Below are 20,653 nucleotides of genomic sequence, written 5' to 3'. Positions count from 1 at the left end.
AACCTCCAGCCGCCCCGCAATGCGAAAAGAAGGGGCAGGGGCTAAGGAGGGGCGTGGCAAGGCAAGGGGCGGGGCGGGCGCGCGGACTGATGGACAAGGCCGGCGCTCGCGGACTGAGGACAGGGACACTGCGGCCCGTCCATAGGTCTGCAGATCCCTTGACCAGTCGGCCTGTGACTCCCCTCCCCCTCCGCCTTCACTAGAGCCGGCCCCCGGCGGGAGCCTGATTGATAGTGAGGGTGGCTTCAGCCAATCGCCGGCGGCGCGGGGGGCCGGGCCCGCTCCGGCTGGGCCGAGAAGAGCTGTCCGCTGGCTGGTGGTGCTGAAAAGGGCGCCCCAGAGGCGTGGTGACAGAGGCCAGGAGAAAAAAAATCAAAGTTGAAGCTGCCTGGCCGCTGGCCGGGGTCGTGAATGTAAGAGAAGGGGTTTCCCCTCCCCAGATCCCGGCCTGCCGCCCCTGCGACTTCTCATAAACGTGTAAACTTGCCATTCTCCTGGAAGAGGGGAGCCCATTGCACATGAATTGTAAAACAGAAAGGGAAGTCCTGTGGGGGGTGGGGGTCCTGGATGTGGGTAGGGGGCATACTGGGAAGCCGACCAAGCGTGAACCCAGCTGTGCCGCCCCTCGGCACCCTGGGAAGAGGAGATTCAGATTCCAGATGTGCTGGAAAGGCTGGGGGAAGAGGTTGTAATTACAGCTAGGACCAGAGTTTCCTTTGCCTCCCCTAGGGGCCGCGGGAGTGAGGATTACGGTCTGGCTCATGTGGTCCCTCCTTCCTCCATCTGCACTTCCTCCTTCTCCCTCCCCCCTCCCCGTCGCCCCCAAATAAATCCTGGCCCCTCCCTTCGCCCGTCCCCAGGATCTGACGTGGGTTCGACACCTTTCTCAGCTTCTCCCTCCCGCAGCTCCTGTGCCCGAGCTTCGGCTCTCCAGGTTCCGCAACCCCCTCCCCTCCCCGCCAAGCCCCGCTAGAGCACAGTAGGGACCCTCCTGATCCTCGACCCCACCCCAGACCCCCTGAAGCTGCCTTGCCTCTCCCCACTCCCCCAGCTTGGGATCCAGCCAGCTGGGGGGACCCAGGCGCCCGAGCGAGAGGGTAACCCAAGCGACCCGGCCCCTTCGGGCTTCTTGGTCCCACCCCCTGCAGCCGGAGCCGCGCCCCCTCTCCCACAGACCCGAGAGCAGAAGACAGAGGAGATTGGGCAAGGAGGGGGTGGGATCCAGGCGACCTCCAGCCCAATTCTGCCCCTCCAACCCAAGAGGCAGAGAAATTGTCTTTCTTGCTCCATGCTAGCAGGGAAAAAAATAAATAAGGAAAGGGAAAGATAAAAGGAGACGGAGGAAAGGTGACAGATTATTTAGGAGAGACGCAGAGGAGAGAAATCGGTGTGAGTCGCCATGGGGACTCCCAGGGTCCAGCACCCGCCGCCTCCCCAGCTGCTGTTCCTAATTCTGCTGAGCTGTCCCTGGATTCAGGGTAAGGACATGGGAGCGTGGGGGTAGGCCCGGGGAAGGTCCTCAGCTGGGTCTTCTGCCATCCTTTCTCTGAACATCCTGGGCTTTCTGAGCTTCTGGGGGAGGGGAGGGGTACAGCTGATGGGGAAGGGGCAAGCCAGGGCTTTCTCGCTGGTGCCTGGAGCCCTAACCCCCAATACTGAAGAGGTGGGGGAATGAATGAGGGGAGCTTTTACCAGAACCGGGGGGAGTGTTAAATCCAGGAAGAAGGGCTGGGGAAGTTGGGGGGATGTCTGCGGAGGCGGCATGAAGCATGCAGGGTACCTGGGTGGGACACGGAGGTGGTGGGAGAAACGCCAGGCACTGCACACACAAACGCTCTTGGACGAATGGACAAAGACAGATGAACAGAGGCAGTGCTCAGAGACCAGAGACCAAATATAAAGTCCTCTAATCTGACCCCTCGCCAGACTCCAGGGAAGCTGGCAGAGACTGCAGAGAGGGAGAGAGAGAGAGGGGGGGGGAGAGAGAGAGAGAGAGAGAGAGAGAGAGAGAGAGAGAGAGAGAGAGAACACCACACTGCAGAGACAGAAACCCAGAAAGAAAGCTGGGCACTGCGGAAGCAAGGGCTGGGAGGTACTGCCAGACCCTCTGCAGAGCTCCAGGGTTGGGGAAGAGCACCAGTGAGGGGAAAATGAAGGTAGCACTGTGGCCACGCTGCTGGCGCTGTCCAGGGTTCACTGAAGGCCCACTCAGCCTGGGGGGTTGGGGGAGAGGGGAAGGTGCAGGAGTGTGTGAGGCAGCTGGGAGCCCCTCCTCCAACCTTGGCTCTCAGCCCAGTCTGGGACCCTCTGAGCTCCTGCAGGCCCTGCTGACTGGGGAGAGGGGAAGAGCTCTGGAAAAGATCTTTCTGGAGAAGGAAAGAGTGTGGGGCAGTGGAAGGGCTCACACAACTTCATCTCCTAGGTCTGCCCCTGAAGGAAGAAGAGGTACTGCCAGAGCCCGGAAGTGAGGCCCCCACAGTAGCCTCCGAGGCTTTGGCCGAGCTGCTCCATGGGGCCCTGCTGAGGAGGGGTCCAGAGATGGGCTACCTGCCGGGTGAGGCCCCCAGAGTGGCACGAGTGGCATACAGAGAGGGAGGGAATAAACTCAGGGAGATGGGAACCCAAGCCAGTGACGTTCAGAGAGTGATGGTTAGAGCATGTCAAAACTGGGCATAGACAGAGACCCAGGGAAATCGAGACAGAATGATCAAGAGACAGAGCCAGACAGAAAAACAGACCATCAGAGAGAAACATAGAGGGAAACTCAGAGAACCAGACTCGGAGGAACAGGGGGGAGAGAGACACAGAAAGAGAGAAATGCAGAGAGTAGCAGATTTAGACTCATAAAGTCAGAGAGCCACGGGAATACTAAACAGAGAAGAGTTCCAGAGAGAGCGAAAGAGAGAGGAGAGAGAAAGGGGTACACAGGAAGGGGAGCCAGATCTGAAGGGGGAGGCATGGAGAGGCTCAAGGAGACTGTCAGAGTGGAAGGACCTAGGCAGAGAGGTGGCGAGGGATGGGGGGTCAGGCTGTGGACGCCTTGGGAGGAGGCTCAAAGTTCGGGTGGGGAAGGGAGACGTGGGGGGGGGGCTGCACCTTGTGGGGGAGGTCTTTGGGGTTCAGTGGGGGAGCCCCCAGTTTCCCTCAGCCCTGCTCCCTACCCATGGCCCCCCGATTTGCTCCTTCTGTGCCCTGACTTCCGTTGCACTGTCCCAGGATCTGATCCAGACCCCACACTAGCCACCCCTCCAGCCGGCCAGACTCTTGCAGCGCCCTCCCTGCCACGGGCCACTGAGCCAGGGACAGGGCCTCTGACAACAGCCGTAACCTCTAAAGGGGGCAGGGGGGCAGGCCCCACCGCACCAGAGCTGCTGACCCCGCCCCCAGGAACTACGGCCCCGCCCCTTCCTGGCCCCGCCTCCCCAGGCCCACCCCTCGGGCCTGAGGGAGGAGAGGAGGAGACCACGACCACCATCATCACCACGACAACTGTTACCACCACGGTGACCAGCCCAGGTGAGGCGAGGGAAAGGGGATGGGGACAGTGTGCAGGAGTACGAATGTGGGAGAGGAGCGGGTGTGCAGGGGGAGAGGCTGCTGGGAACGTGTGGAAGAAGGGGTCTGGGCTTCCGCTCAATAATAATAAAGGCTGGCATTCATATGCCCTTGCTATGTACCAGCACCTCTCTATGTGTTTTATCTCCATTATGGTTGGGGAAGGGAGTTGTGGGCACGGGGGAGGGCGAGGGGGGAGAGGGAGCACCGGATAAAGGTGGTGAGGGGTGCTGGGGCCAAGACAGGTGAGGACCCCCGGAGTTGCTTGGCTGGGAGGGCAAGAATCCAGTGATTCTCCCAACTCCAGCCACTTGTATCTCTTCAGTTCTGTGTAATAACAACATCTCTGAGGGGGAAGGGCACGTGGAGTCTCCAGATTTGGGGAGCGCAGCCAGCCGCACCTTGGGGCTCCTGGACTGCACATACAGCATCCATGTCTACCCTGGCTACGGCATTGAGATCCAGGTAACTGGACTTTGAAGCCCCCAAGCCCTTTCCTCTAGGCCCAGGGGTGTGCACAAGTTTGGCCTGGGAACCAGAGAACCTGTTTCCTAACTGAAGCGGGCCTGTTTTCCGAGGATCTCAAAGACCCTCCTAGAGTTCTATAATTTGACCGATGTCACAGTGATATTTGGCTGCCACACGCAAGGGAGGGGAAGGTGAGGGGTGGGGGACTTAGGGGTCACCCACCCTCACTGACTTGTCCCGGGGGGTCTGGGTCTGGCTTCTTTAGGTGCAGACGCTGAACCTGTCTCGGGAGGAGGAACTCCTGGTGCTGGCTGGTGGGGGGTCCCCAGGCCTGGCCCCCCGACTCCTGGCCAACTCCTCCATGCTGGGAGAAGGACAGGTCCTTAGGAGTCCAACCAACCGACTGCTCCTGCACTTCCAGAGTCCACGGGTCCCAAGGGGCGGTGGCTTCAGGATCCACTATCAGGGTGAGGAGTCTGGGGTGCTGGTGAAAGGGGAGGGGCCACACTGGGCACAAGGGACATCACCAGGAGCCTTTCCTCCTGGCTAGGACCCTGGGGGCAGAGCCCATAGAGGAGATCTACATACACTTATTTTACACACTCACAGACCTGTGTCTGGGTGTGCACACATCCAGGTGGCAGTTCACCCATTCACTCGACAAATGTTTATTGAGCACCCGTTTCATACCGGCCCTGTGTTATCCCTGGAGGGAGAAATGAACAAGCTAGATGTAAATCATCAAGGAACTCAGAATCTAGGTAAAGAGATGGGCAAGTAATCAGGATGATTATAATTCAGTGAGATTCGGACCTATATCCCTATGATGAAGGAAACACAGGCAGAGGGAAATTTCAAAGGGACCTAAATTTCTCCTAAGGGATACAGGGACACCTTCTTGGAGGAGGTAACTAAGCTGGGAACTAAAAGATGAGCTGCTAGGGGAAGGTGGGAGGGGGAGAAAGAGGCAAGTGTCCTGACGGATGAAAAAGCATGGCCTCCTTGAGGAGTTGAAGTGATTCAGCATGGAAGACAGAATTGTCTTAGCTGTGTGACCTGGGGGGAGTTACTTAACCTTTCTGTGCCTCACTTCTCACCTGAAAAGTGGGGATCATAATACTTAGTTCATGGCATTATTAGGAAGATCAAATTAACTAATACATGTCAGGTGCTTAAAATAGTGTCTCGTACACAGTGAGAGCTCAGCAATGTCAGTTGTTGCTACAGAAAAACCCAGAAAGTGGTGGGCGGGAAGCAGGCTCTAAGAGACCAGACTGGGAGGTAGGTTGGATTCAGATCATGAGGGGCCTTATCAGCTTCAGTAAGGAGTACAGACGACTTTATCCTGCAAGGGGCATGGATTGAGAGGTTTTAAGCAAGATAGTGACAGCCTCAGATATGTGGCCTAGAAAGATCCTGCTGGGTTTGGGGGGCGTAAGAGGCACAACTGCATTCATGAGCAACCACCCACGGACAGCCTACAAACAGGTGGACATTGGTGCTCACCCGTGTGTACGGGAACCTTCCCACAGTGCAAGGGTATGTTCTAGCATACACGTGTGTGTGAGGCAACAGTCCCAGCCCGCTGTCCCATTCTGGACCCTGCTGCCATCTCCAAAGTCCCTGTGTTCCTTGGAAAACAGAGAGGGAACTATGTTTGGGGCCAATGTCCCCATTTACATCACCTCATGGCCTTGCCTGCCTCTTGTGTGCTCTGCTGCCCCCCGTTTCCCTTGTGGGCTTTATCCAGCTCACACACCACCCGTACCCCTTCCTCACACCCTTTTGAGTTTCTCCTGAGGCCTCTGCCCAGCCCCAGGGGCTCATGTGTGCAAGGTGGAGAGACCTATTCACGGAGAACCCAGTGAGGTGGGGGCCATGTAACTGGTGGTCGGATCAGCAGGAAGCAAGGGCATGGCCCAGGGCCCGGGCCCAGGGCAGGACTTCCGATTTTACAAAATGGCTCCCTGCTGGCTCTCTTAAGCAGCCACTTCCCTAGGGCATTGAAAATAGGACTCTTTAGACTAAGTAGAACATTTGGGGAAGCAGGGCTATTGCATAAATTGCCCTTCATTACCTGCCTCGGTCTTCCCTGCTTTGCAGCTTCTCAGGGCACCTTTGGGACCGAGGCCCTGTTTAAGCGCTCCCGAGTCTGCACTAGCTGGGGCCTCTGGTCCAAAGTGGCCTCATTAGCTTCTCTGAAAGGCCAAAGGCTCCATCACTGCTCGCCCCAAGCCCAGCGAGCGTTCCATTTACAAAACCCTTGCGCCAACTGTGGTTTCCTTTGCATCTCCCAGCACCCCCCGAGAGTGACCCCCAGCTCTGAGAGGATGAAAGGTCAGATGGATGCTAAACCACCTGTAAGTTCATTGCAGAGTCAGCAGTCAGTCCCCAGCCCTGACTCTGAGGCATTCATTAATTGAGATGGAGTGGCAAGTGATTAAGCTTTTCTGAGTACTTTCTACGTGTCAGGTGCTTTGCATGTTTCTTTCCTTTAACCTGAAGGCCAGTTGTCAATGATAGTGGTTATTACTGCCATTTACAGGTGACAGGCCCTAGAGGTGACATCACCTGCTCAAGGTCATACAGCTAATAAGTCTTGGAGCTGGACCCAGAACTCAGGTCTGCCCGGTTCCAAATCCAGTGCTCTTGTGTATTGTTCCAAAAATCCTCTTTGCCGCCGCATCAGTGGGCCAGTTAGGCTAGGCTTTTGGGAGACAAAATAAATAAGGCGTGGTTCTGTCTCATCATGGCAATAGACAGCAGTCAATGTGATAAGATTATGCAGGTGCATGTGGAGAGGCAAGAAAGAAACGAACTCAGTTGGAAAGGGGAGGGGTGAGGAAGACTTCCTGGAAGAGGTGGTTCTTAAGTTAGTCCTTGAGAAATGAAAAAGGGCGAGAAGAGGGCCTTGCAGGTGGGGGAAATGGTGTGAAAAGATACGGAAGTCACAAAATTACATTGGGTAGGATATACGGATTGCGGGTGCAAAGACCTGACGCTGGGAGTGTTGCGCTGGACACAGCTATGGAAGGCACTTGAATGTCAACCCAAAGCATTTGGACTTGATTCTGCTAATTGTGGAGAGTCATCAAGAGGCTAATATGTACTTAAACCACTGTATTCTGGAAGGTTTTTGTGTTTATCTTCATAGACTGTGAACTCCCGAAGGGCAAAGCCTGGGGGCCCTTTTTGCCTCTCTGTGCCCAGCGCCCAGCCAAGGAAATGCTTATTGAATTTTGAAGTAGGGAGAGACCAGGTCTCTGACAGAATCACTTAGGGCTGGAGAGTTAGCAAAAACAAAGGCCCAGGCAAACTGGTACCTTCCAAGCACGGTTACCCAGAGCCTACCCCTGCTACAGAGACCCAGCTTTGGTGCACCTCCGCCTGGCAGCCCTTCTTGATGGACTGTGACTGGTCTGAAACAGACACACAGAACTGTGTCAGGACCAAATTTAGAGTCCATTGTTTACTACCAAGTCTCTTCCTTTCTTTTTCTTTGTTCCTTCCTTCCTTCTTTCCTCCTTCCTTCTTTTCCTTCCTATTTTCTTTCTTTCTTTCATTCTTTCTTTCTCTTATTTAATTAATCTCTACACCCAACATGGGGCTCAAACTAATGACCCTGAGATCAAGAGTCGCATGCTCGTCTGACTAAGCTAGCCAGGCATCCCCAAAGTCACTTTCTATTTATTTCTCTCATAGGATTCCACAAGGTTTTCAGGAGGCTTTCAAAAAAGAACACAGCAAAATTAAATAAAATAAGAAGAAAATTGGTGCCAGGAAGTGCGTATTAAAGATGAAAAAATAGACGTGGATGGACAGGCCCTTGTTGCTAGGGACAAGCCTCGATCTGGTTCCGAGCGTCTTAGCAGCCAGCACAAAAAGAGAGATTGGATAGTTCTCACTGCAAGAGAGGAGGAGAGAAACAAAGGAGAGCAAAGCTTTCCCTAGCACTTCACTTTCACTGGAGGATTCATTTAGGGGGCACTGAGTATGAAGGTCTTTAATGACAAGATGGTCAAAGTTCCTAAAGGAGTTTCATGTGGCTCCTCTGGATGAAAGCTGAGGGAATCCTACTACCACGCACCTCCGTGGAAGAGAGTCTGTATGTGTAGAAGGGAGAAAGCATAGGGGCGCCTGGGTGGCTCACTTGGTTAAGCCTCTGACTTTGGCTCAGGTCATGATCTCTCGGTTCGTGGGTTTGAGCCCCGTGTCAGCACAGAGCCTGACGCCTGCTTCAGATTCTGTGTCCCCTTCTCTCTCTGCCCCTCCCCCACTCATGCTCTCTCTGTCTCAAAAATAAATAAAACATTAAAAAAAATCCTTTTAAAGGAGGGAGAAAACATGATGAGGCACTTAGTAACCAATTTCTACATCTGGAAAACGTATCACAGTCTTACTCTGGCTACCTCAAAAGTGCTGCATAAACTCACCTTAGCAGCTGAACAGGCTCTGGAAATACTATTTGTTATTATTAGAGCTGGATGGGTTCAGAGCGGTCAACTGATTTGCCTGAGGTCACACACCAAATATGTACCACAGTCAGAATGTCTTTGAATCTCTGATACTTCATCTGTAAAATGGAAGCCAAAGTGGGTAGATTACAAAGATTAGGGGAGATAAGAGATATTGAAGTTATCTCTTCATTAGACCAAGTAGCCATGTGAAAACTCCAGTAAGGAGCCAGCCTGTGCCTCCAGGGGGATGTGGAAAGGGGGAAGGAAGTGCTGGGTGACTGGTGAGAGTGGCCTGGAGAAAAGAGTCCTTCTCCCTGCTCTGCCTTATCCAGCCTATCTCCTGAGCTGTGGCTTCCCTCCCCGGCCGACCCATGGGGATGTGAGCGTGACAGACCTGCACCCTGGGGGTACTGCCACCTTCCACTGTGATTCGGGCTACCAGCTGCAGGGGGAGGAGACCCTTATCTGCCTCAATGGCACCCGGCCAGCCTGGAGTGGTGAACCCCCCAGCTGTATGGGTGAGTCTCCTGCATGCTAGGTGGGGCCTGTCCTGGGAGCCCCATTGGGAGGGTACTATCTTGGGCATCTCCATCTTTGGGGAACATCCATCTTGAAGTGGTTTCTGCCTAGAAGAGTCCCTATCCTGGTGTCTCCATCTGGAGCGCCTTACACTGAATGTCCCTATCCCCTGAGAATCTCCATTCTTGGGGGTCTCTATCTGGGGATGTCCTGCCTAGAGGCTTTCCATTTGGGGAGTCACCATTCTGGCTGCCTCTTCTTTTAGGGACTCCTCATCCTCAAGGAAACCATTCTTGAGGTCCATATCTAGAGGGTCTCTATCCTGGGGAGTCTTCATCCTGGTGATCCCGTCTGGAAGATTTTCCATTTGAGGGCTTCAATTTGGGGGCTCCCCCATAACTCCAGATGCCAGGGTATCCACATCTGGAGAGTGTTCATATTAGCAGGATTTCCATCCTAGGAGGTGTCCATTCTGGGGTTTCCTATTTTAGGGCTGGTTCCCTACCTGAGTGGTGGCCTGGAAATGTCCTGTCCTCTGCCGTGAGCCTGTAGGGCACCCTGAGGCCAGGTCCCAACCAAAGGTGTGGATGTAACAGCTCTGAAGACAGGAGGACAAGTCACCTTAACATATCCCCCCCCCCCCAACAGCATCCTGTGGTGGTACCATCCACAATGCTACACTGGGCCGCATCGTGTCCCCTGAGCCTGGGGGAGCGGCAGGGCCCAACCTCACCTGCCGTTGGGTCATTGAAGCAGCTGAGGGACGCCGGCTTCACCTGCACTTCGAGAGGGTCTCACTGGATGAGGACAATGACCGGTGAGGATCTGCGCCTTGAGTCAGAGGTCCCCACCTCTGGGAAACAGGGAGGCTGCAGGGGGTGGTCAGACAGGTCTGGGGTGGATCCCAGTTAAAATTTGTGTCAAATACAGATTGGTCCTTCCCCTTCTTAGGCAGTATAGCTGTGTCAATTTAGATGAATCACTGAACTTCTCTGTGCCTCGGTTTCCTCTCCTGTAGAGTGGCAATAATAGGACCTCCTTTTGAAGGTTTCTGCGAGGATACATGTTAAGACACATGAAATACTTAGAAGGGTGCCTGGCCCACAGAGAGCACTGTAAATGTTCTTGGCATCCTCATCATCATTGGTACCCCCTCTATCTAACTGCTATCGCAGCTCGGCCACGAGTTGCTGTGTGATGTTGGGCAGGTTATTTACTCTTTCTGGGCCTCTGTGTCCTCATCTCTAAAGTAAGGAGTAATAAAGAGTACCCACTCAAGGGCTCTTGTGAAAATTAAATGAGACAAAATGTGTAAAGGCTTAGAATACTTGGCATGTAGTCGACCTTTGAAAACAATAGCTTGAAAATGAGTGAGGAGAGCCTGGCAAGAGGTGGGGCAGCTTCTGAGGGGAAACTGAGCTCCTGACGACCCTTTTGTCCATCTCAGGCTAATGGTGCGCTCAGGGGGCAGTCCCCTCTCCCCAGTCATCTATGACTCAGACATGGATGATGTCCCAGAGCGGGGTCTCATCAGTGATGCCCAGTCCCTGTATGTGGAGCTGCTCTCAGAGACACCTGCCAATCCCCTGCTGCTAAGCCTCCGATTTGAAGGTAACCGCCCTCCTCTCGGGGCCCCAACTCCTGCACTCTCCCCTCTTCCTGATGGCCAGGTACAGTCACAAGCACAAACACTGTCCCTATTCATCTCTGTGTTTGGATCCCTGGAACCTAACTTGCTTTCCCACCCCAAAACTCTAAAAATCCCCTCTGATGGACCCCTTCTAATTCCTGAAGTGGCTTTTTCTCTTTAAGTTTCATATATGGCTGGCTCTAGATACACAGCCAAGAGTCAAATTACCTTAATCTCTCAGTTCTTTGCTCTGCGTTGGCTTCATTGTCAGGCTCTCATATGTGGTGGACCTAGCAGTCCTGACTGATAAACCACCAACTTAGTAAGTCAACCAGAAAGAGAAAGTATAGCACTTTCTTAGCAGAAATGCCAAGAAGGGCTCTCATTTCCCTGGCTTAGGTCATGTGCCTACACCCGAGCCTCATTAAAGCTAGGGTCAAGTGGTGTTAGGATTGGCAGATCCACATCACATAACCATCCAGAGTTGGCCCCAACCGGACCTCATTGACCGGGGAGGCATGTATCCCAAAATGAAAAAAGGAGTGCTGTAAACAGAAGAAGGGGGACCGGATGCTGGACAGGTAGAAACAAGGAAGTCAGCCGACCATGGGAGAAGAGGTGTTTGAACACCTTTACAGGATAGAGAGAATTTTGAGAGTCTCATACTCTACCTACTGGCCAGGCTCTGGGATAGAGAGAATTTTAAAAGTGGGAGATTAGGGGCACCTAGGTGGCTCAGTCGGTTAAGGGTCTGACTTGGTTTCCACTCTGGTCATGATCTCATGGTTTGTGAGTTGGAGCATTGAGTGGGGTTCTGTGCTGACAGTGTGGAACCTGCTTGGGATTCTCTCTCTCCCTTACTCTGCCTCTCCCCCACTCATTCTCTCTCAAAATAAATAAACTTAAAAAAATAAATAAATAAAAGAGGGAGATTAGGGATGAGCATCTCAGGTGAAAGGAACAGTGTGAGCAATAGTAAAGAATCATAGAAAGGCCTGGTATGTTTGGGAAACAGGAAATTTCAGTGTGACTGGAGCAGAGGATTTGTGCAAACAGTAGCAGGAGAGAGATAAAGAAAATGAAATGCTCAGAGATGGGAGGGGCTGGTCTCTGGTATGAATCAAGGGAGAAATGGAATTGGCACTGGGCCCTGATGGGTGCATAGGATTTGGACATGACACTTAACCTCACTGGGTTAAATAACAGTAAACTACAACAGTGGATCTAAAAAATAATTTGCATTTTGTCTTTGAAAATGTGAAAAGAGTTCCAGGTTTAAGGCCTGCCTCCCTAGTTGTGGGTCATTGCTGTTCCATGAGCTTCAGATTCCTCTTCACGTATAGTTTTGCAGCTAAGATATGATCACGTGGGCCAAAACTAAAATGCTCTCCAAATGTTTATTTTTGCTGACTTAGTCCAAAATCAAAATTGAGTAGCTTCTGCATTCACTGCACTTTTGGATTCTAGCCACAGCATGGATGATCAGGGGTAATCAGGATCTGTTATTTTTGAGGGGAGAACACACTTACATGAGCCAGTTCTCCAAAGGCACCCTTTCCTCTCCCTCCTCTGCAGTTTCTAAAACCAAGTGTCTCTAGCTGGGAATCAAGCCATGTGAGTCTGAGACCTGATTCTGCCACTGCCTTAGTGTATGACACTGGGCAAGTGACTTTTTGTCCTTGGACCTCAGTTTCCTCATCTGTAGAATGGGAGCTGGGATTTGACTAGCCTAGCAGTTTTCCTCCAGAGGCCAGGAAGGTAACAGAAATGTGTAAATGAGAAGTGTTAGGGTTTGGAGGAGTCTGGAGAGTGAAAGTTAAGCCCTAAGCATTCCATTGTAAACAGACCACGGAATGGCCAAACGACACTTGAATTCAGCCTAAGTCCCCCCAGTCTGAGACCCCTGAGACCTATCTTAATGCTTAATTTCTGTGACTGACTCCTCTCTAGCCTTTGAAGAAGATCGCTGTTTTGCCCCCTTCCTGGCACATGGCAATGTCACCACCACGGACCCTGAGTACCGCCCAGGGGCACTGGCCACCTTCTCGTGCCTCCCAGGATATGCCCTAGAGCCCCCGGGCCCCCCCAATGCCATCGAATGTGTGGATCCCACAGAGCCCCACTGGAACGACACAGAGCCAGCCTGCAAGGGTGAGCCCTCGACATCGCCAGGAGGTCCTTCAGTCTACAGACTCCCCCCGGGCTGGGAATCTTAGGAAGGCCATTCAGGGAGGAGACTTGCCTCTCCAAACCTAATAAACCTAGGCCTTGGGCAAATCCCTGTCCCTTTCAGAAATAGTTTTCTTAACTAAATAACTGGTGGGTTTGTTACAAAACTTAGGGGTCACAACCCAAATGTCTTGAAGAGCTAGAAATAGAACTAAGTTATGGGTTGGCGGGGGGGGGGGGGGGTAATGCATAGGCTGGAGCATGGGCAGGGCTAATTGAGAGCAGGGCTGGGGATTGGGTACAACAGGACTGGGTACATCGAGAAACAGGTGTCTTAATAGATAACAGGAAACCTGTGAGGTGGTCTAGTGCATGCAGTTGGGAGAGGTGAGGTCTGTGGTGAACTGGAGACCGCCCTCCCACCTGGGTTCTGAATCTGACCCCACCCCCCCCCCTTCCACCCTAGCCATGTGTGGAGGGGAGCTGTCAGAGGCAGCTGGTGTGGTCCTCTCTCCTGACTGGCCCCAGAGCTATAGCCCCGGCCAGGACTGCGTGTGGGGCCTACATGTCCAAGAGGAGAAGCGCATCTTGCTCCAAGTGGAGATGTACGTTTGGGTGCTGCAGGGGTGCGGCGGGCGTGGGTCGGTGAAGTGTGGTATGACAAAAGCCTAGCCTGCATTCTGAGCCTGGCCGGCTTGCACGTCTACACGAGATTTGGTGAATATACGACCTAATGAAAGAGGCAACTAAGGGTTCAGGATGGGGGAGTGCGTTGTCGGGTAGACCTAGGTACAAATTATTAGCCAGGCGATTTTGGACAAGGAAATGGGCTAATGCAGTCTTCTGCGGCGGGGGGGGGGGGGGGGGGGGGGGGGGGGGGAGAGGTATAGTGAACAGGGGGCTCTGGCCTGGAGTCTCCCACTCTTTGGCTGTTTCTGAGGCCGCCCCTGGAATAACTTCCAGGGGCCCAGGCCCAAGCTGTTGTATCACCACCAGCACCCAAGGTGGGTGTGGGTGTGGGGAGAATCCAGTGAGCTGATTTGGTGTGAGGTGGTCACGTGACGAACCAGAAGCGGGCCTGCAGATACTCAGGTGGGGCCTGGAGTTGGGCTGGTGGTAAATGAACATGGCCTGTGATTGGTCAGGGCGGGGCTTGTGCGAGACTGTGGCTCACCGCGTGATGGAAGAGGGACCAATGAGTGCGAGGTCGCAAGGAGTTGGACTGGGAATGGGGAAGCAGGAACTGGGAAGAGCCCCAGAACAGGTGGAACCTGGAGTGGTTAGCACAGAGAAGCCCAAAATTGGTCAAAAGGCGGGGCCGGGCCTTGGATGGAAGAATGTGGGCAGGGCTGGAGAGTAGGTAGGGTTACTAATGAACTGAGTTAGGGATTGGGCAGAACCGGATAGGAGGGGCCGATCATAACCCAGCCCCCTTATCTGGTCCCACTCCCCGCAGCCTGAATGTGCGCGAAGGGGACATGCTGACACTGTTCGACGGGGACGGTCCCAGCGCCCGAGTCCTGGCCCAGCTGCGGGGACCCCAACCGCGCCGCCGCCTCCTCTCCTCTGGGCCCGACCTCACGCTGCAGTTCCAGGCACCGCCAGGGCCCCCAAACCCGGGCCTGGGGCAGGGTTTCGTGTTGCACTTCAAAGGTACCGAGGTCTAAGGTCCTGAAATGGGCAGGGTTCCGGTAGGCCAGAGATCGCGGGAGGAGCGCGAGGTCCCCGAGGCTGGAAGGGCTCCCCGAGTCATTCGCAGGGTAGCATCCAAACTCTCTGTCTTTCCCCTGCAGAGGTCCCGAGGAACGACACGTGCCCCGAGCTGCCACCCCCGGAGTGGGGCTGGAGGACGGCCTCCCACGGGGACCTGATCCGGGGCACCGTGCTTACTTACCAGTGCGAGCCTGGCTACGAGCTCCTCGGCTCCGACATTCTCACCTGCCAGTGGGACCTGTCCTGGAGCGCAGCGCCGCCCGCCTGCCAAAAGAGTGAGCTCGGGCCCCGCCCACATCTCTCATAGCCCCGCCCCTCCCCATCTGGGTTTCGCGGCTCAGCTTGGGCGCCGCCAGACCCCTCTGCGTCCCGCTTCGGTCCCTTTGTGTCCCCGCCCCTATCCCGGCCACGTTTCATCCCTTCGTTCTGGGTTCTGCCCAGATCTTGCTCAGGCCCCGTCCCCCTTTCCCTTTGGGGTCCATTCCTCCGATCCTCGGTGTCCCAAAACTGTCCCCTCTGGACCCACTCTCATCTCCGGGCGGCATCCCTCAAGTGCACTGTTCTGGGCTCTGACCCCGCGTGCCCTGGGTCCAGCTTCACCTTTTCGCGGCCCCGCCCCACAGCCTACTGGCCCCGCCTCTGCTGAGGCCGAGTTCCACCCCTCCCGGCCTTCCGGGTCAGCTCTCAGCTCCCGCTCGCTCTTTTCCTCTTTTCGTTCTAGACCCTGCTCCAGTCTCTCAGTCCCTAACCTTTGACCTTACAGGGAGTCACTGTACTAGGGCCGAGGCTGGTCAGAGAATTCGGTTTATTTCAATGCAGTCTTTGAAGCCCCATGCGGGGTTAGGGTTATGCAGAGGGTCTGGGGTCCCTCCCGACCCTGGCGGAGCTCACAGTCCAGAAGGGGGACAGACGCTTAAACAACTCAGAATATTGCACAGTGGTAACTGCGGGATGATTTGGGGCAAAGTGCTTAACATCTCTGAGCCTTGGCTGCCTCATCGGTGAGATAGGAAAAGGGGCTGTGAAGAGCAAATCAAGTTCACACAGCGCGCGTGTCAGCAGCAGTAAGTAGTAGCTGCTATAAATATGAAGAAGGGAAGGGAAGGGGGGGTCGTTGTTCCAGGGATGGGACAGGAGATTTCTCAGAGGAGGTGACATTGAAAGGAGCTGGGAGTGTTTATCTCTTAGAATAGCAGAAAGGGGTGGTTGCTGTCATTTTCTTCAAATTTGGGGAAGCCGGCCACGAGGACATGGGATGGGAGGTCTTCTACCTGGTCCTTGGGGGCAATGGTGGGCCCGATGAGGTTAAGCTCAGGAAGGCAGATTTGGGCTGCGCACAAGGAAAACGTTCTGGAGGACGCAGCTCCCCATCTCTGGAAGGATTCACAGGATGTCCAGTCTGAAACCCAGACAGGACAGGACAGGGACAGAGACAGGAAGGGACGGAGGCAGGACCCAGAGGGGATAGGGGACAGGGGATAGGGCCTGGCCAAGGGCCTGGCAGCACATTGAGCCTGAAGCTGAGCTGAGACTCAAGTCTCCGAATCTCAGCCCAGTGTTATGGGGCTGTGACCTGGCTGAGTGGCCATGGACCAGTTATTTGACCGCCTTGAGCCCTAGGAGACACGTTGGCCTTTCGGGACCATCAGGGTGTAGGATACCGTAGATGTAAAACATTTAACAGGGTGCCTTGTGCAGGTCTAAGTACAAGAAATGGCTATGATTGTTACTTCTTGCAAGTAAGTAAGCACCTGCAGGGCGGGCTGTAGGAGCACACAAGGGGCTGGGAAGGACAGTGATGAGCTGAGCAGGAGGGCTCTAAAGAGGACAGCTACTGGGCCACCTGGGTCGCTCAGTCGGTTAAGCATCCGACTTTGGCTCAGGCCATGATCTCACAGTTTGTGAGTTCGAGCCCCACACTGGGGTCTCTGCTGTCAGCACAGAGCCTGCTTTGGACCCTCTGTTCATCTCTCTCTCTGCCTACTCCTCCCCGGCTCATGCTCCCCCTCTCTCCCCCCTTTCCCTGCCCCCCTGTCTCTCTCTCTCCCTCTCTCTCTCAAAAATAAAATTAAAGAGAGCAGCTGCTGTACCGCCCAAGATCCACCATGCAGGGCTGGCAGTGCTGGGATGTAGCTGGTCTGCTCTGGTACAGGGGCCACCATATTTCAAATTTCACCCTAGGGTGAGGGCCTGGGTTGCCTCCACCACTCTTTTCTGGAAGAAGCCTGAAACCTAAAATGCATGGGGGTTTAGGGTTTTCCAACTTCTGATCTCTTCATTCAGAGGAAATAGGGGGAGAGGGGGGCTTGCCTAGAGGGAAGACGGCCCACGGCTCAGCCCTAAGCTTTCTGGGAGATCCTTTAAGGGCTGAGTTCCCCCTGACCTTGCCCTCCTGCCAACAGTCATGACTTGTGCCGACCCTGGTGAGATCACCAATGGGCACCGTACCACCTCGGACGCTGGCTTCCCTGTTGGCTCCCACGTCCAGTACCGCTGTCTGCCCGGGTACAGCCTGGAGGGGGCGGCCGTACTCACCTGCTACAGCCGGGACACAGGCACACCCAAGTGGAGCGACCGGGTCCCCAAGTGTGCCTGTGAGTCTGGGGACACCCTGGGAAGGGTGGCTGGGTGGCTGGGTGGCCTGCTCAGCAGCGAGCTGGCCTGTGACTGACATGTGCCCTGCAGTGAAGTATGAGCCGTGCCTGAACCCAGGGGTGCCAGAGAATGGCTATCAGACGTTGTATAAACATCACTACCAGGCGGGCGAGTCTCTGCGCTTCTTCTGCTATGAGGGCTTTGAGCTCATCGGCGAGGTCACCATCACCTGTGTGCCCGGCCACCCCTCCCAGTGGACCAGCCAGCCCCCACTCTGCAAAGGTGCCTGGGCAGACAGGGCCGGAGGGGGTGCAGCAGTGTCTGGGGAGTGACAGGGCTGGGAAAGTCAGGAAGCGAATTTGAGACCAGCGGTTAACCCTGCCGAGCTCCCCCTTCACCTACGGAGGGCTCTGATCCTCACGGGTATTACAGAATTGTCCTGAAGGATGATGGAGCAGAGGGGGCTTTGGCTTGGAAGTCCCATGCCCTCTGGAGCAGTCTCCACTTCCCTACTTTTGACAAATTCCACAGACCTGATTCATTTAGACTGCCCAAGAAGGCTGAACTTTTAGGGGTCTGGAGAAGGAGGAAGAAGGTCCTGCCCTGACTACTCCTGCCACGCCCCCGCCAAGGGAAGGATAAAGTTTAGGGTGAGCAGAGGGCAGAGAGACCCAGGCTGTCCAGCCCAGCCCCCCTGGGCTCCCGGCCTCTACCCAGCCTCCTCCCCTCCCTGGCTCAGACCCCGTCCCCTCCCCCTCCTCTCCCTGCAGTGGCCTATGAGGAGCTCCTGGACAACCGAAAACTGGAAGGTCAGTGAGGGCACAGGTGGAGAACCAGGCCTGGCCGAGTCGGGGGGGCAAGGCAGAGGCCGGGGGCAGGAGGCCAGGCCCCGGAGGGGTGAGGCCCAGGGTTCGAGGCCCAGGGCAGGAGGCTGGGAGAGCCCAGGGCTGGGCCCAGCCCCAGCTCACTGGCCTCTCCTCTCCCCAGTGACCCAGACCACAGATCCGTCGCGTCAGCTGGAGGGCGGGAACCTGGCTTTGGCTATCCTGCTGCCCCTAGGTTTGGTCATTGTCCTCGGCAGCGGCGTCTACATATACTACACCAAGTAAGTACCCTACTCGGGAAGCTTCGAGCCAGGGCAGACGTCCTGCCTGCCTGGCACAGACGCCTGGGTGAGGGGGGGTTGGGGGCTCACCTCTCGATAAGCCCCTCTATCTCCTCCCTTTCCCAGGCTACAGGGAAAATCCCTCTTCGGCTTCTCGGGCTCCCATTCCTACAGCCCCATCACTGTGGAGTCAGACTTCAGCAATCCACTGTACGAAGCTGGGGTGAGCCCTTCCCCTGCCCCCCGGAGCGCCACACCTCTCTGCTCCCCCAGGACTCCATAACCTTCTCTCAAAGTCTCTGTAATACCTGTCTGGGGAATTTCAACCTCATCTGCCTACCAAGGCCACGCCAATGAACAAAGCAAGTCAGGTGTGAACAATAGAGGGTGGTGAGGACTGTGGCTAAATGGAGACCTTGCACCCCATCGGGTCCGTAGTGGAGACTCGGGCGCAGTTGCCAGATCTTCCAGTTGTTCGAGACAATCCAGAAACTCTGATTTTGTATGTGATTTTAAGATAAGATAAACCGAACATCCCCTGGCTGTTCCCACCCCCTGGCTCCCAAACCTCGCGATTGATGTTATTTTTAAAAAGCCCACGGTCTCTCCCCTTCCTTGTGGGTGCCTCCTCTCACTTTGTTCCCTCCTCCATCCCCCTCCCACTCCAGCAACTGATCCCACCTCTCTGTCTCCAGGATACACGGGAGTATGAAGTTTCCATCTGAACCCCAAGACGAAGGCCGCAGGACCCAGGACGCCCTTCCCCTCTCCCTCCTGGGCAGGGAGGAGTACAGGACCTTGCCTCTGGCTCCCTTTCTCCCTGATGTGTAAATAGTCTCCTGGTCCCACGAGGGGGCTTTGATGGCCCTTGGGGACCCTACCGTAAATAAACCAGCATCCTGCCGCCCAAGCCTCCTCTTCTCAGTTGCCAAACAAGGGGCCTGCCCCTCCCCTCTGGCCCTACTGGCTTTTGGACCCTGGGAGGGGAACTCGGCCCCCCCGCAACTCCTGGGACCCCTCCAGCCCAGGGCAACCCCCCCCCCCCCCCCCCCCGCCACCGCCCCCTGCCAAAGGACTGCCTGAGAGCTCTGCATTCCCTTGGCCATGAAGCCTCTTCCCAGACGCTCTGGCCCCAGGCCTAACCCCTGGGCTCTGGAGAGTCACAGGAAGAGAGATGTAGGAGGAAAACAGGGACAAGGCCCCTACCCACTTCATGCCGTCTCCCAGCCCACCATCTCCCCGCCTTTGCTTATGGATTTTTGTTTTTGAGCAATAAACAGAAAACCACCATTTGTAACTGGGCTGGTGGGGCGTGGGAAGGTGGGTCACAGAGTGCTGGACACAGTGACGGTGGCCCATGTGGAGAGAGGCCTGGGGAAAGGGGAACAATTTGGAAAAAAGATGGCATTCCAAGACTGGGCACAGGGCAATGTCAAGGGGGGCTGGCTAGGGGTCAAAAAGCCTGGCTTTCGTCTCACCCTCTGTGGAAGCTGAGCCCCCTGTGGGCCTCAGCTGTCTCTCCACCAGGGCTTGGTGCTTCTAGGCTCGTATAGAAGCACCTAGTCAGGAGATGGCGGACAGTAGGCAGGAGGCAAACAGCTTTCCATTTGTTTCATAACCAGTGTACCTAAAATGCAAGCTCCTTTTGAGAACTTTTGTATCCATCCAAGTATACCATTCTTTTGTCCCCTAATCTGCTCTTACACATCTACTAAGGAAGGGTCAAATTTGTAGCATTTCACAAAGAATGAGCTTGTTTTTTACCCTGTGGGCTTCCTTTTCCAGCATATCCACTTTTGAACATTATAAGGAATTTGTAGCCCATTTGTCTAAAGAGTCTCCGAATTAATTGAATTTCACTTAATTCAGATTTTTATATTGAAATATAAACACTCTTAGGACACTCGAAAGGACACTGAAATACTCAAAAGGAGGTTGAATTTAGGAGAACATGATGCAAGCTGATCTTACTAGTAATAACAGCCTGCATTTCTGGGCATTTATTCTGTGCCAGGCATTGTGCTAAGCACTTTCTATGCATTATGTTTTTAACCCCTATGAGGACCCTGTGAGACAGGGACAATTATTCCCATTTTTCTCACAAGAAAACTGAGGCTCAGAGATGTGAATGGACTTCCTCATGAGGCTCCAATAAGTGGCTGGACCAGATTTATTTTGTTTTTCTATTTATTTATTTAATTTAGAGATACAGAGACAGCACGAGTGGGAGAGGGGCAGAGAGAGAGAGAGAGAGAGAGAGAGAGAGAATCTCAAGCAGACTCCACGCTGGCAGTGCAGAGCCTGACGCTCAGCCAACTGAGCCACCCAGGCGCACCCCAACCCCCCCCCCCTCAGATTTAAATGCAAACTCTACAAAGCTGGCTATAATGGGTGTGACCTGTTCCCCCAGGCATGAGGCCCCAGAGCTTGGAGGGGAGGCCT

General features: G+C 54.7%; 1 protein-coding gene across 4 annotated transcripts; it reads left to right on the top strand.

Moving 5' to 3' along the window:
* Positions 1–695: 695 nt before the first annotated feature.
* Positions 696–19,501, top strand: SEZ6L2 (seizure related 6 homolog like 2). Of its 4 annotated transcripts, none has more exons than XM_058710585.1 (18): positions 696–1,478; positions 2,423–2,554; positions 3,217–3,516; positions 3,881–4,020; positions 4,289–4,490; positions 8,813–8,998; positions 9,648–9,816; positions 10,447–10,610; positions 12,580–12,780; positions 13,265–13,403; positions 14,255–14,451; positions 14,592–14,786; positions 16,914–17,105; positions 17,197–17,388; positions 17,877–17,915; positions 18,094–18,211; positions 18,313–18,434; positions 18,907–19,501. In XM_058710585.1, the coding sequence occupies exons 1-18, from the start codon at positions 1,400–1,402 to the stop codon at positions 18,921–18,923; spliced, it is 2,784 nt and encodes a 927-aa protein (XP_058566568.1). In that variant the 5' UTR covers positions 696–1,399; the 3' UTR covers positions 18,924–19,501. The 4 variants fall into 4 exon arrangements, with proteins under 4 accessions (XP_058566568.1, XP_058566570.1, XP_058566569.1 ...); XM_058710586.1 differs by having other exon boundaries at positions 699–1,478; positions 18,338–18,434; XM_058710587.1 differs by lacking the exon at positions 17,877–17,915.
* The last annotated feature ends 1,152 nt before the right edge of the window (positions 19,502–20,653 follow it).

Source organism: Neofelis nebulosa, chromosome 18 (genome assembly GCF_028018385.1).
Source record: "Neofelis nebulosa isolate mNeoNeb1 chromosome 18, mNeoNeb1.pri, whole genome shotgun sequence".
In the NCBI taxonomy this organism is placed as follows: Eukaryota; Metazoa; Chordata; class Mammalia; order Carnivora; family Felidae; genus Neofelis; species Neofelis nebulosa.
Note: the sequence above shows the minus strand (reverse complement) of the source record. Positions and strands in the feature narration are given on the sequence as shown.